This window comes from Osmerus mordax, chromosome 12 (assembly GCF_038355195.1).
Source record: "Osmerus mordax isolate fOsmMor3 chromosome 12, fOsmMor3.pri, whole genome shotgun sequence".
In the NCBI taxonomy this organism is placed as follows: Eukaryota; Metazoa; Chordata; class Actinopteri; order Osmeriformes; family Osmeridae; genus Osmerus; species Osmerus mordax.
The window spans coordinates 6,853,195-6,865,271 of record NC_090061.1 but is presented as its reverse complement, the minus strand read 5'-3'; the positions used below and the strand labels follow the sequence as shown (position 1 = coordinate 6,865,271).

At 41.5% G+C, this 12,077-nt stretch overlaps 3 protein-coding genes across 5 annotated transcripts; 1 reads left to right on the top strand and 2 right to left on the bottom strand.

The window, feature by feature from the left end:
• Positions 1-521: 521 nt before the first annotated feature.
• On the bottom strand, positions 522-5,204 carry dnajc4 (DnaJ (Hsp40) homolog, subfamily C, member 4). 3 transcript variants are annotated; one of them, XM_067247626.1, is made up of 8 exons: positions 5,109-5,204; positions 4,534-4,612; positions 3,707-3,827; positions 3,406-3,496; positions 2,930-3,108; positions 2,525-2,686; positions 1,889-1,975; positions 522-1,599 (listed from the first exon to the last, which is right to left on the bottom strand). In XM_067247626.1, exons 3-8 carry the CDS (start codon positions 3,796-3,798, stop codon positions 1,503-1,505), a joined length of 708 nt encoding a protein of 235 aa, XP_067103727.1. In that variant the 5' UTR covers positions 3,799-3,827; positions 4,534-4,612; positions 5,109-5,204; the 3' UTR covers positions 522-1,502. The 3 variants fall into 3 exon arrangements, with proteins under 3 accessions (XP_067103727.1, XP_067103728.1, XP_067103729.1); XM_067247627.1 differs by having other exon boundaries at positions 4,997-5,150; XM_067247628.1 differs by lacking the exon at positions 5,109-5,204 and adding an exon at positions 4,715-4,826.
• A 637-nt stretch (positions 5,205-5,841) lies between these two features.
• nudt22 (nudix (nucleoside diphosphate linked moiety X)-type motif 22) lies at positions 5,842-8,694 on the top strand. Its single transcript, XM_067248226.1, has 6 exons — positions 5,842-6,381; positions 6,475-7,171; positions 7,379-7,498; positions 7,643-7,740; positions 8,006-8,099; positions 8,293-8,694. Exons 1-6 carry the CDS (start codon positions 6,296-6,298, stop codon positions 8,452-8,454), a joined length of 1,257 nt encoding a protein of 418 aa, XP_067104327.1. The 5' UTR covers positions 5,842-6,295; the 3' UTR covers positions 8,455-8,694.
• Positions 8,695-9,553: 859 nt separating this feature from the next.
• On the bottom strand, positions 9,554-11,318 carry zgc:153018 (Transmembrane protein 179-like). The gene is made up of 4 exons (XM_067248227.1): positions 10,807-11,318; positions 10,484-10,621; positions 10,311-10,389; positions 9,554-9,898 (listed from the first exon to the last, which is right to left on the bottom strand). Exons 1-4 carry the CDS (start codon positions 11,127-11,129, stop codon positions 9,704-9,706), a joined length of 735 nt encoding a protein of 244 aa, XP_067104328.1. The 5' UTR covers positions 11,130-11,318; the 3' UTR covers positions 9,554-9,703.
• Between the last annotated feature and the right edge of the window lie 759 nt (positions 11,319-12,077).

Genomic DNA, 12,077 nt, shown 5'->3' with positions numbered 1-12,077 from the left:
CAGCCTTTATCTTTCATAGACACACTCAAATGCTCACTCACATGCTCCCTCTCTCTCTCTCACTGCTTAAAGACAAACACAAAGGTTAATCTATATAAATTTTAATTAGAAATGAATCAATCCACAATTTTATAGAACTGAACTATTTCAGACTTTCACAACCTGGAGAGAGCAGCCTGATCATTTCTGTCTTCCCTCAGCCTGTCTCTCAGTCCACACTGGAGTCTCTGTCAGTGAGGGGTGTTTGGGTTATGAGGGGGCAATCACACGCCACATGAGGGAAGGCAGTATGCGGGGGTTCTTATCTAGGCTTCTGTGGTTTCAGCTAAGGGCCTGGAGAGTGCAAGGAAAAATCCCTTGCAGCCAAGACCATGCTAAAGTGGACTTCATGTTGTCTGTTTCGGATATCGGCAAGATCCTTCATCAGCCAAAATCAGAGCCTGATGAGACAGGCGAGGAAGAGACAGATTGGTCTACACTCTACAGGAACGATAAAAAAGAAAAAAAGAAAAAACAATGACTGTTGGTTGAGGGCATAAATTAAACATTTTAATCGTCATTCCATAACAGAACAGCTAAAGAAATTGAGGCGGTCATTAAAATCACTCTGAATAAAAACATCTGTTACTATAAACAAAAAGGCATTGCGGTTAATGTAGTTGTAGCTGTCTTCCACTCTGAAATAATACATGATACATATCTTACTTTTTTAGAGGATGAGTCTGACTCTCCATCTTTAATGATCTTTAATTCCTTGTCTGTGCAAAATTTCATGGCGAATAAAACCCATTCTGATTCTGATTCGTTACTGACATTCCGGTGTCAATATAAGAAAAGTTATATTCCCTTTTAAAGTCATCACCGGACTAAATATAACTGCTGGATTCTACTTCCTTTCAGTAAGAAAAAGATTAATCGCAATTTAAAGTTTATATTAAGGGCCTTGTTATGAGTTCCATAAAAGACACTTAACAGAGGTACAATAACTTAAACTCACTGTCTTGGTGGGGTGTTCACAACCTTAAACAATTTGTAATAGTTCTAGACTGAATGTTACACTTTATTCTCTTGGCCTATCGACTATGCTTTTCTTGACACAAACCCTGTGCAACGAAACTGGGTCTTCTATATCTGGGATATAGCAGGTTTGCAGCAGGTACCTTCACAGACGTATGAGAGTTCATTCTTTCTGCCTGTGAATGGGAGAGGGTGGCTGGGGGCATTAGCATGTCACTGTGACTTAATTAGCAACAGTCTCACAATGTTTAAGGTTCAACCTCACAGAATCGTGTACCCACGTTTCAACTTAGTCCCATTTCACCCCTGCGTTGAATGTTTGAACTCATTCAGCTCATTATCTGACCATCAGGCAAACAAGTGTGTTTATTAATTAAAAAGCTAACAATTTAAAAAAATCTACAAAGGTTGAATACCAACACCTTTCTCCTCCATTGTCCTGTAGTTCACTAATGCAAAGTCAGGCAAACTCGTTGCTTGTTGTCCTACTTGTCATCTCTGTCCCCACTGATCTTGTATTTCTCCAAAAACTCGGCGTGCTTCTGTCTGAGGATTTCCGTCTGCTTCTTAAAGCCATTCACTCTGCCAACGAGGATGCGATGGATCAGGTGTACATATCAAACATACAGTATTAGAGACTTGGGTCATTTTTAAAATACTGTGAAATACATGAGCATGTTTGACTCATGTGTGCACATGTCAGAACAGTTGTAATCAAAGAGCCAACTGTTAGGAAAACACACCTCAGTTACATAAAGTACTTTTACTTTTCTATGTAACTGTCCCAAGTCTCCTTTTTTACAGAAAACACTCTAAAACAGATGTGTGTGAGCATAAGTGTGCATGTGTGTGTATCAGTCCTTTTACACACCTTGCCCGCTCTTTGGACTCGTTGTAGATCTCCAAGATCGCTCTGTCCTTTTCATCCATGAAGTTATTATGGACCTCTTCCAACTTCCTGTTGAACAGGAAGTGACAACATGACCCCAAACACACTCTCCAAACACAGAGGAATATCATCACAGCAAATACAAATATTCATCCTGTGTCCATTCGTGATTTACTGTCCGTGCTTGTCACACAATAGTAATGTGCAGATCAGAGAGAGGGCCATCACTGAAAACAGGGGTTGTGCTGCCAAGTCCATGTGTGAAAACACAGATTAGCAGAGCCATGATGGTATATTCTGGGTGGAAGCCAGGGGCACCTGTGTCCACACACACCCTAGGCCCATTCAGAAGCTCTAGAATGCAACCGAAAAATTAACCCATATGAGAAAAAGGGTTTTTAGATACTTGACGTAACTGAGGTGTGTTGGCTCATTGATTACCATGGGTACAGCCGGGTGAAACTAATCTAAATGCACAACTAAATTGGGGACAAGAATGTGTACACAGAATACAAAAATGAGTACTCTTAAATCAAAAGCCTGTTGACTGTCCACCAGTATTTATGTCATAGTCCCAAATGCTTTTTTCTTTCCTCGATTCTTCCCCGTTGGTGGTACCTGAAGAAAAGAACGTGTGCTCCAATGCTGACCACCATGGTGATGAGGCAGTAGCCCACCAGCCTGAAGTTTCTTTTCCTCTTCTTCTCCCACTGTTCTGCTTTGCTTTCCTGCGACGGGCGAAACTGCTCCCAGTAACGCATGCTCTCCTGGGCATCCGCTCTGGCAGACAAGAAAAGGGAGAGAGCTTGAGACAAAAGAAGGTACAACTTGTAGGTTTGCATGTCAAGAGTCAATGAGTGATTCAGAGAGAGCAATGCATGCATCCTTCAAGGACAAAAAAAAATCAAGCAACGGCGTTTAAGAGAGACATGGAAACGTGTGTCTCAACAAGAGAGAGAGAGACAAATGGTGTGTTTGGAAAGCCCAAGTATGTCTGCCATTATGAGTGAGATGGTTTCGCACCTGGGGTTATACGAGTAGCTGGAGGTGGATCTGAAAGCTTGACCTCCAGCGTAGGGCTGGCGGATACGTAGGTCATACTCCTTCCGGGTGAGATCTTTGCTCAGCACCCTGTAGGCCTCGTTCAGCTCCACAAACTGACTGTGGAGCCCTGGGTTAGACGGGTCACTGTCTGGGTGACACTGAGAAACATACAGGAAAGTTAGAATTAGTAAAAATCTGGTTATGCAAGCACAAATACACACACACGTGCACAAGCATAGGGGAATTCCCTGACTACCCACAACCAAAACAAATATATAGAGGCACATACACATCCATTTTAACACGCTTATCCGTACATCATCATAACAAACCTTCTTTCACATACATGCACATAGCACACCGTGGGAATGTTTTGATTAAAGGTTAGAATTGGGTATTTAGTGAAGGAGCACCCTCTTGTGGATGCACATCCACTGTAAATGAGCCCTTCCTACCTTTTTGGATTTGTCAAAAAAAGCATTCTTTATTTCCTCAATGGAGGCATTAGACTTCACTCCCAGAAGTTCATAGTAGTTAACAGCCGTTCTGCAATGCCAGAAAACAAAAATCTGCATGTGAGACGGTGCATGTCATTTTGCACGTGAGCATGCTCATTTGTTGGCCTGACGCCTGCAGTGGAAATTCTCATCAATTCCCTTTCATACGCCTTCAACACATTTTCTTTCTCACATGCACACACGCAGACAAAAGCACACGCACCTAGAATGCAAAGTGAGGGTAAGTGTGTGTGTTTACTTGTGTGCAGAGCTCTGGGACAGCATACGCAGGCCAGTCTTGCACCACCACAGGCAGCTGTGACACAGACGAAGCGGGGCTTCCAGCTGCATGATGGGAAACTGTTGTGTCTGTTTTAGACCTGAGAAGGAGCAGAGAAACAAAGGAAAAGACTGAGGGTGTGAGCATTGACTTCCTCCATGGTCTCAAGACGCTCCTCTTCAACACTTCAACTAAATTCTGTGTTGACTCGACTCAAGGGCACCGAAAGCAGCACTTAGCAGATCATCACTTCTTGTAATACCTGCAACTTTGTCCCTTCCCTGCACTTTGTATTTGTGATCCTGTCTGAAAAGCAAATGCAGCCGAGTAGTTGGTATTGCACTGGAGATATGTTGGTAATTCTGCTGCACTGTAATAGGCGCTGCAATATTAGGCACTACTGTATTCATAATGTCATTGTTAGACTGTAGTTCAGTAATTGAGAGTTAGAGTTGAGAGTTATTATTGCACTGTAGTATTATTATTTTGGTGCACCATACATTAATCAGCTAGAAACTGTAATCAATGTTATTGTTGCTATCAATTTAGATTAGAATTTAGAATTTTGCACTGTGATGTGGTTACTTTGCATTGTGGCTAGTAAATATAGAATATGTTTTAACCACCGAAATACTGTAGAAGTAGATCTATGCACATCCGATCCTTGATCTTCTACTTTTCTTTCTGTACTTTTGTGTGTTGCTTTGGATAGAAGGGTCTGCTAAATGAATTAAATGTAGCCTAATGATTTTACTGAATGGGAAAACCATTCGTTTCCTCACTTGCCAGAGCTTTGCCCTACATACCGTTCAAAAAGATTCCATTGGAAAGTCAGGTCAGCAGATAGACAAAAGGGAATGTCCACTCAAAGGGCATGTGATGCCACTGTGAACACAAGAGGATGTCAAACATTCATGAGAAATATTGCAGGGACAACTGTTGTCATGTATTGTTATAATACAAAATATTATTATTAGGTTATATTACCATAAATTAATTCAAGCTGGCAGGGCCAAGTCTGAGAACTCAAAACTCATTACAAATGGTACACACTGTACTTTTCATACAGGACTAATAATCTGAGGGTACAGAGCTAGCTACACTTCACTTTGATCTGGAGCACGAATTTAACGACCTATTCTGGTGTGAAGATAGCTGGTACCAAAAGCAGTATAAAAGCATTTTGTATCAGTCCATGTTTAAAAATGACTGTAGAACTAGAACCAAGCTAAGTGCTTTGCTAACTTGGATGTGCTAGCTTCAACTGACCCAAAGATTCTTGACTTTTATGTAGATCTGTGCCCCAGTTGTCTTCATAACACACCCACAAGAATAAAACATTGAACAGAACTGACAATAAAACTTAAAAAGACAAACATACCGATCGTTACATTGCAGTTAGGCTAGCTAGAGCTAGCTAACATCCGTTTCATAACAAACATAGCTGCACTGCATTGAGGCTCTACTTGCATAAGCCGTGTCTTCTTTCAAGGCAAGCACCGCTGTCAGTGAATGCTGTCCTATCCAGCACAATAGCCTACACCAGTACACTATTATGTTCTGTTCTGTGTTGTTATCTAACCTTTTAGTGCATGGTGATAAGATCTATAATGTACCACAAAAACGTAGTATACAATCTATTTATGTACTGTACATTTTATTTAACCGCAAATAGGATCTTAAGGTACAATAAAGGTAGGCTGAAAGACAGCTTTCAGCTAGACTTTTAGTATGTAAAACATTGTGAAACAGACGAATTGGCGAGCTCGTGTTTATTTATTATTTGTCTGGTGAGCCAGTTTACTAGCCTACTAACTAGGCGTACTACTTACTGTATCAATAAGAGTTCAGATTTTCAATGGGCGGTACTTGCTCTAGTCGTACTGTACAACTTCCTTTCTTTCTTTTAAACCAAGAGGAATAAATTATATAATTTTGTTTTATTTATTTTATTAAAATGAGTTCTGAATAATAAAATACAATTTCATTCAGAAAAATAATATAGGGCCTTTTGTCTTTAAAAAATGTTGTTGTTTAGGCTATTAAAAACTACTTCCGTATTGTTCAAACAAACTTGCCGCTAACATGGTCGTGTCCCAATGTTCTTGGCTCCGTAGAAAGCTTGAGCTCAGTGTTAAGTAAGCAAACGGTATGATCCGTAATTTTTTTTTTTACATTAAAACTGGCAGTAGGTAGCAGACTACAGACAGATTGTAGGCTAACTAGCTAGCAATGTAACTAGCTGATTGAGATTAAGCAAGCTAGTGCTAAAGCTATTAGAGCTCATGTTAAACCTCCTGCCACAGCTTGCCAGTAATAATGTAGCTAGGCGAATGAATTCGGTTTACGTTAGCTGTTCCGTGTTTTGTGATTGACACATCCCTCGAATTTTTTTATACATCTGTCAATTTCTAAAATTATCAAAACACTCAATGATCAAGTTGCAGCTTAGTTGGTTGCTAAATTCTGCTCAGATCACCTTTTTCCTGGTTGTCACGTGGTATGGTCTAAAATGAATCGAATACGATTTTAGTGGACTAAAGGCAAGGTAGGGAACCACTATACGCAATGGATCCTGAGGTGTCTGTGTTGCTTCACTGCGCAGATTGGAGAGGACTTTTAAAATCCCAGGTTCACGTGGAGCTCTCTGAAAGGTACAGTCAAAAGTAATTTATTTTGTGATGCCCATAGTCTGCCCGGGAGACTAACTATATTTGTATGTCTCTATCCCTTTGCCTTCTAAATAGATTTAATCGTCAGACAGACCCAGTTCTAGAGCAAAACATAGATGAGGTGTGGAAGGAGAGAATAATCAACGAACCATGGCTTTTCAACGGGGCCAAATTCCGACTGCACTCTTTTACCCTGACACCGCCCCCTTCTGGTGGTGGAGATTCTCCTACTTTGATGAAGAAAGGCTGTTTGTGTGACAAAGACAGATGTTTGCCTGCAATTTCTGCGTTTGATGCCCAACTAAACTCAAGCTGTGGAAGAGTAAGAGACCACATTGACCAGTCAGGACACACAGACAGAGGTCCAAGCTGTGGGGTGAATGAAATAGAAACACGAACCTCCACTCAAACCACAGATTTCAATGCAGGAGAACCAAGAGTATGTAACATGTTTGGGACTAAGCTCCAGCCCCAACTTCAACCCGGCCCAGAGAGAGACACATGCAGAAAGAACAAGGCTCTACTGACACTGAGGTTGGGGCTGACCTGCTACAAGGACTTCCTGGGCACCAACTGGTCTCAAAAGGCAGGGGAACTGCGCCGGCGTGGGGAGATCGAGTTTGGGGATCCGCTGGCTCTATTGGCTCAACCGCTGGGGGTGGGTGGAGTTTTGTGCACCCGTGACGGACAGGTGGTGCTGATCAGACGAAGCCAGAGAGTGGCAGAGGCAGGAGGGCTCCTGGACATTCCTGGGGGGCACCCCGAACCAAAGGTAAGAGAGAGGGAGCTGGATATGGAGTGAGGGAGGGAGGGAGCTAGAAGAAACAAAGCTGCTTTAGTATGATTCAAAATCATGGTCAACAAGACATGGCCACAATTATTGATACAGTGTTGTGTGTCATACATTCATTGACAGGAATGTTTTGTAAGGTTGTGTAATGGTAAGTACCATCATCTTTCCTTGCTATTCATTGCCCAGGCAGTGTGTGAGGGTGTGTGTGTGCGAGAGGACAAGATCAGTGTGGAGCTGCTGCAGAAGAGAGAGGAGGCTGTGGTCACGGAGCTGTTTTCCTCTGTGTGCACAGAGATCAGAGACGAGGTGGGCCACATCACATGGATCTGGGCCATCATCTATGCTGGAATGGACAGATACAAATACACACCACTTCCAAGTTTAATCTTTGACAACCTGTTTCTGTCTCATGTCCTTTTTTCAATTTCTCTTTCCCTCACCCCTGGGCAGGTGAATGTTCCCATGGGTTCTTTAGGAGAACCAGTGCTCATGGGTGTGGCTCTGAATCATACTAGCTCTGGGAGACCCAGTGCAGAATTCTACATAAGGTATGGTAACACTTAAGGACAGGAAGAGATATCCTTAAATGCCAGAGGTCACCTTACTAGAAACACATTGGATAAGGGTGCAAGTAAACATTATAGCAACAGCCATTTAGAGGAGTTTTCTACAACTGTAACTACTGCTTTTGAATGAAAAGACGTCAACAGCTACTGCCTATATGAGGACAAGCCCTTAGCTAGTGTGAATAAGATGTGGAAAGGTCAAAAACAATCAGGGTGGATTAGTTACTATATTCTGTGGTTCTTTTAGATGTTCACTAAGCTCAGCAGAGATCCAAGAGCTGTACTGGCAGGGAGGGACTGAGGCCCATGAGTCTACAGACATTGTTTTCCTGAGCCAAACGGTAAGCAGCTACACTCACTCGCCATTTACAGAACCACCAAGGGACAGGAAAAGTACTGGGACAGTATTGTGTTTGGGGAATATGCAGACAAGATGTCTTTAGAAGAAAATAATCACACGACTTACAATCGATGGTACACGGACAATGTTATATGATGTATAGGTGTTTATCCTTTTTCTCTCTGATTTTGAAGGATCTTCTACAGTTGGACAAGAGCTCCCCCCTCTGGTCAGAGTTGTGTCCATCAGCCAAGGGTGCAGTGGTGCTCTATCAATTGGTGCTGCCTGACCATGAAGTAGACAGCACTAAACCAACACAGAGTCCATCCACTTCAACAAGCTTGCAAGATGACTAAAAACAAATATTCCTTGCAAATTTATGGGGCTATACCAAAGCTTGTTTTTTAAAAGGTGGTCATATGAAGACCGGCCACTAATGTTCTAACCAAAGGGTAACAGTGTTTGAGTAAATATATTTTTAATGTGTGGCAGATATTTATTCAAAAGACAATAGTTTTTTTTAATGATTGGCTAATACAAACAGGGTTCAAACATATATGTCAATAAACAATATGAAACAAAATGGTTCAACAATCAACATTTAATCTCTTCACTTCAGGTTCTTAGTTCTGCTTTATATGTGTTTCATTACAATTACTTGACTCAAGGTTCCGAGTTTAAAGCTTAGGATAACAACCTATCTATCCTTTATCCCCCTGGCACTCATCCTTTACATCACACACACAAACTTCAACTTTGATACATCAAAGCCAAGTTGGCATTACATCTGCAGGACAACTTCAGTGCTACAGATGCCCTGCAAGCAGTTGCCTCCACACAAACAGCTTCATACATAGAACCCTCATTAGAGGAAGAGAATTATTTATCTGTTACAATAGCACATTCACATGCAGCAGCTCACATAGTGAGCCTGTTTTCAGATGGCTCCATGCACATGGATGACATTCTTCCCAATGAAGGCCCTCTCAGTACAAAATCAACACAATAGTAAACAATGTTTTAACTCTTTACCTGTAAACAAACATGCATATTTATATGTGAGGTGTCCTATTGTTGAACACAGCAGATTTGAACATACATAATGAACTTTAGCTTATCGGTTGCTGTTATGTTAAGAAAGTCATTTGTTTTGAAAGCCATAACACCAGGATGCTTTTATGTATTCAACACAGTGAAATAACTTTGTCATGAAATATGGATAACATTTTTTTGGGGGGTATTCTTATATTAAGAAATCATATCATCTTATTAAAAAGCTTTAAGGAAGCTTAATATTGCACATTTTATAACTGTGTTTTGCTTCCCTTTTTTGGTATAACTGGATCCTTTTTACCTAATAGTCAAATAGATGCCCTAAAGTTACTTAAGTCTACAATTTGTAAAATGTTCACTAAGGATGATCATCCAAATGGTTAACAAGAGTTAGTCAGTCTTGGATTTCCAGATTCTTTACATCTGTATAAAGTCAAATTGAGGTTTGGGGTCTGGTTTCACTTGTGCTTTTGAGAAGTTGGTAAAAGTGGTTAGATTAGGATTCTAAATGGCGACAAGTATTAAACATGCAGCTGCAAGGTGGGGGACATATCAGACGAAGATGGTGGGTGTCGCTGGGGGGTGTGGAGGTGTGGGGGAGCCGTCTGACGATGTGTATCCCAGGAGCAGCTCCTTCTCCCTGGGGAGGCAGGGCCCAGTGATGTGCTGGCTGTGGGAATGATAGAGACGCATGAAGGACAGGATGGAGTGTGTCAGCCACAGGGCCGTCACACACCACAGTGACACCTGGAGAGAAGGTGAGAAAGAAGGTGAGAGAGAGCATAAGGGAGACAGAGAGCAAGAGTAGGGTAGAAAGTAGAAAATTGGAGAATGGAAGAAAGAAGAAACATTTAATACAAAACAAGGGCCCTTTTCTTTCAAGTAATGATGTTGGTCTTTTTGTTGCATTATTCTATCTTTAAAATAGGGTAACATTGCAGTTGAGATGATAATTTAGTTGCACTGCCTGGTAATAATACATGATATCAACCGTTCTTAGGCTCTAACCACTTGATTATCTGATGTATAAGCACTATTGGTACGTGGCTTTCACAAAAAAAGCTTCTGATAAATAAATAAATACAAAATGTATAGCCTATGGATCATGTAAAAATATTGAAAGAATAAATCAGTAACTGGCATGGACTTTAGAGCTTACCTCTGCACAGGTCAGCTCTGTGTAGAAGGATGACGTCTGCACGTCCAAGTACATGGGCACCGACTGAGAATCAGCACAGCTACACACACACACACACACATCAAAAACTTCCCTGTACACACACCACAACGTTCTTGAAGATACCTCTACGCCCCATGAAGTTAGTAGCCTACCTGTATGGTCGGGTGTTGTCATCTGTGACAGTGTCACACCAGGATGCGAAGCCTAGGGATAAAGTGACGCTGGCCCCTCCGGACAGGAACAACACACACAGGCTCAGCAGCAGCGTGAGGAAGGAAGAGAAGAGGGTGCTGCGTAAGGGAAAAAAATCAATTCGCAACCACATAATATGGCTACGCTACTCTGCTTGAAATGTTATATCCATGCATTTGCTTGGTCCCCCCCAAAAAGCAACGTTATAATAATCAGTATTACAGAACTTTGGCATTTGTCAGCATCAAGCTAGAGGCCAACATATTTTGAAAAGTAAGCTCACTCGTCATGCCGCCCATGAAGATAAAATATACTTCGCCAGCCTTGCGCAGCACCGTACAGTACAGTAAAAACGCCGACGAAAGTGGCAAATTGGCATGCCGCCGGTGGACCCCATTGTTGAACCACTAAATGTGATATCTCGCCCTGTTCCCCGGTGATTTCGGTCTGGTTTTCGGTCTTCCAGTAGCCAGTGGAGAAAAGCGCACAACGCCCTTTGAAAGCTGAGCCGTTGAGCGCAAGTGGGACGACCACCAAGAGCCCTGCCAGAACCGAGAGGGTGTGTGCGGTACAGTGAGCCAGCAACAGTCGCCTATCAAGCTCCATATTGTAAGTTTAGACTAAACGTAAACACTTCTGTAGCCTATCTCTCACACTCTCCGACTTGGTTGAACGAGCATAATCGTAGATCAGTTGCCCATATTAATTCGATACAGCACGGATATTGAGAACGCACCGATCCGTTATACAACAACACTGCCTTGACTTGACAGACAGTTACAAATATGCCAACAGTGACGCACACGCATACGACACCACACATGACACCAGTGGACAAATAGAAAATAATTTGCTGGTGAGGTTCCATGAAATTACAGAAACCCTAATCATGTCTGTTGTAGGCTACACTGTGAGATTATAATTAATGATGGGTGTAAATGAGGGAAATGTTTTTAATCAATTCCACAATGTACTGTGACTAAAAACGACTACGCACTACGACTATGCATTTCGGATGTCTACAGCCGACTTTCTACATGCACTATTTGTATGTCGTTTTGTATAAAAGCGTACACTAAATGAATAAAATGTTAAATGTTACCTACACAATATGTAGGACGGGGTCGAAAGGTGCGTGGTATTGGGGTTTTAAAAAGCGAGATGATTGTGAAGTTAGTTTCATATTCAACATTCAACATTTGTCTCACATTCGGGAAACGCTAGTTTGCAGCGTCGCGTTAGGGACCGTGTGTAAACTACCCATACGATTTTGATTTTTTTTAAATATTTTTATGAATATAAAACCTCAAACGGACACCAGAGAATTCTAACAATGTCTGGTCTACTTCCACAGCCATTACTTTTTCAATTAGCCTACGTTTCAAACGTGATAGAAAATCGCTAATCTATGAAAATAGTTTAATCCTCGCAAATCTTAATAACTTTTTCAAACTTGTGTCAAAAATCTAATTATAATAAGATCTGGCCTACTTTGGCCAACTAATTGATAACAGTTTTCTCATAGGCTATTTAGGAGAGCAAATTCTAAATATA

Bases quoted from the DNA above. Each gene is read 5' to 3' on its own strand.
- dnajc4 (XM_067247626.1), bottom strand. From the start codon at position 3,798: ATGCAGCTGGAAGCCCCGCTTCGTCTGTGTCACAGCTGCCTGTGGTGG. The intron at 3,109-3,405 runs GTAGGAAGGGCT...TATGTTTCTCAG, and splicing joins TTTTTGACAAATCCAAAAAG to TGTCACCCAGACAGTGACCC. The intron at 1,600-1,888 runs GTGTGTAAAAGG...CCTCGTTGGCAG, and splicing joins GAGTCCAAAGAGCGGGCAAG to AGTGAATGGCTTTAAGAAGC.
- nudt22 (XM_067248226.1), top strand. From the start codon at position 6,296: ATGGATCCTGAGGTGTCTGTGTTGCTTCACTGCGCAGATTGGAGAGGA. The intron at 7,172-7,378 runs GTAAGAGAGAGG...TTCATTGCCCAG, and splicing joins GGGGGCACCCCGAACCAAAG to GCAGTGTGTGAGGGTGTGTG. The intron at 7,499-7,642 runs GTGGGCCACATC...ACCCCTGGGCAG, and splicing joins GCACAGAGATCAGAGACGAG to GTGAATGTTCCCATGGGTTC.
- zgc:153018 (XM_067248227.1), bottom strand. From the start codon at position 11,129: ATGGAGCTTGATAGGCGACTGTTGCTGGCTCACTGTACCGCACACACC. The intron at 10,622-10,806 runs GTGAGCTTACTT...TCCCTTACGCAG, and splicing joins CTTCATGGGCGGCATGACGA to CACCCTCTTCTCTTCCTTCC. The intron at 9,899-10,310 runs GTAAGCTCTAAA...CCTTCTCTCCAG, and splicing joins CAGAGCTGACCTGTGCAGAG to GTGTCACTGTGGTGTGTGAC.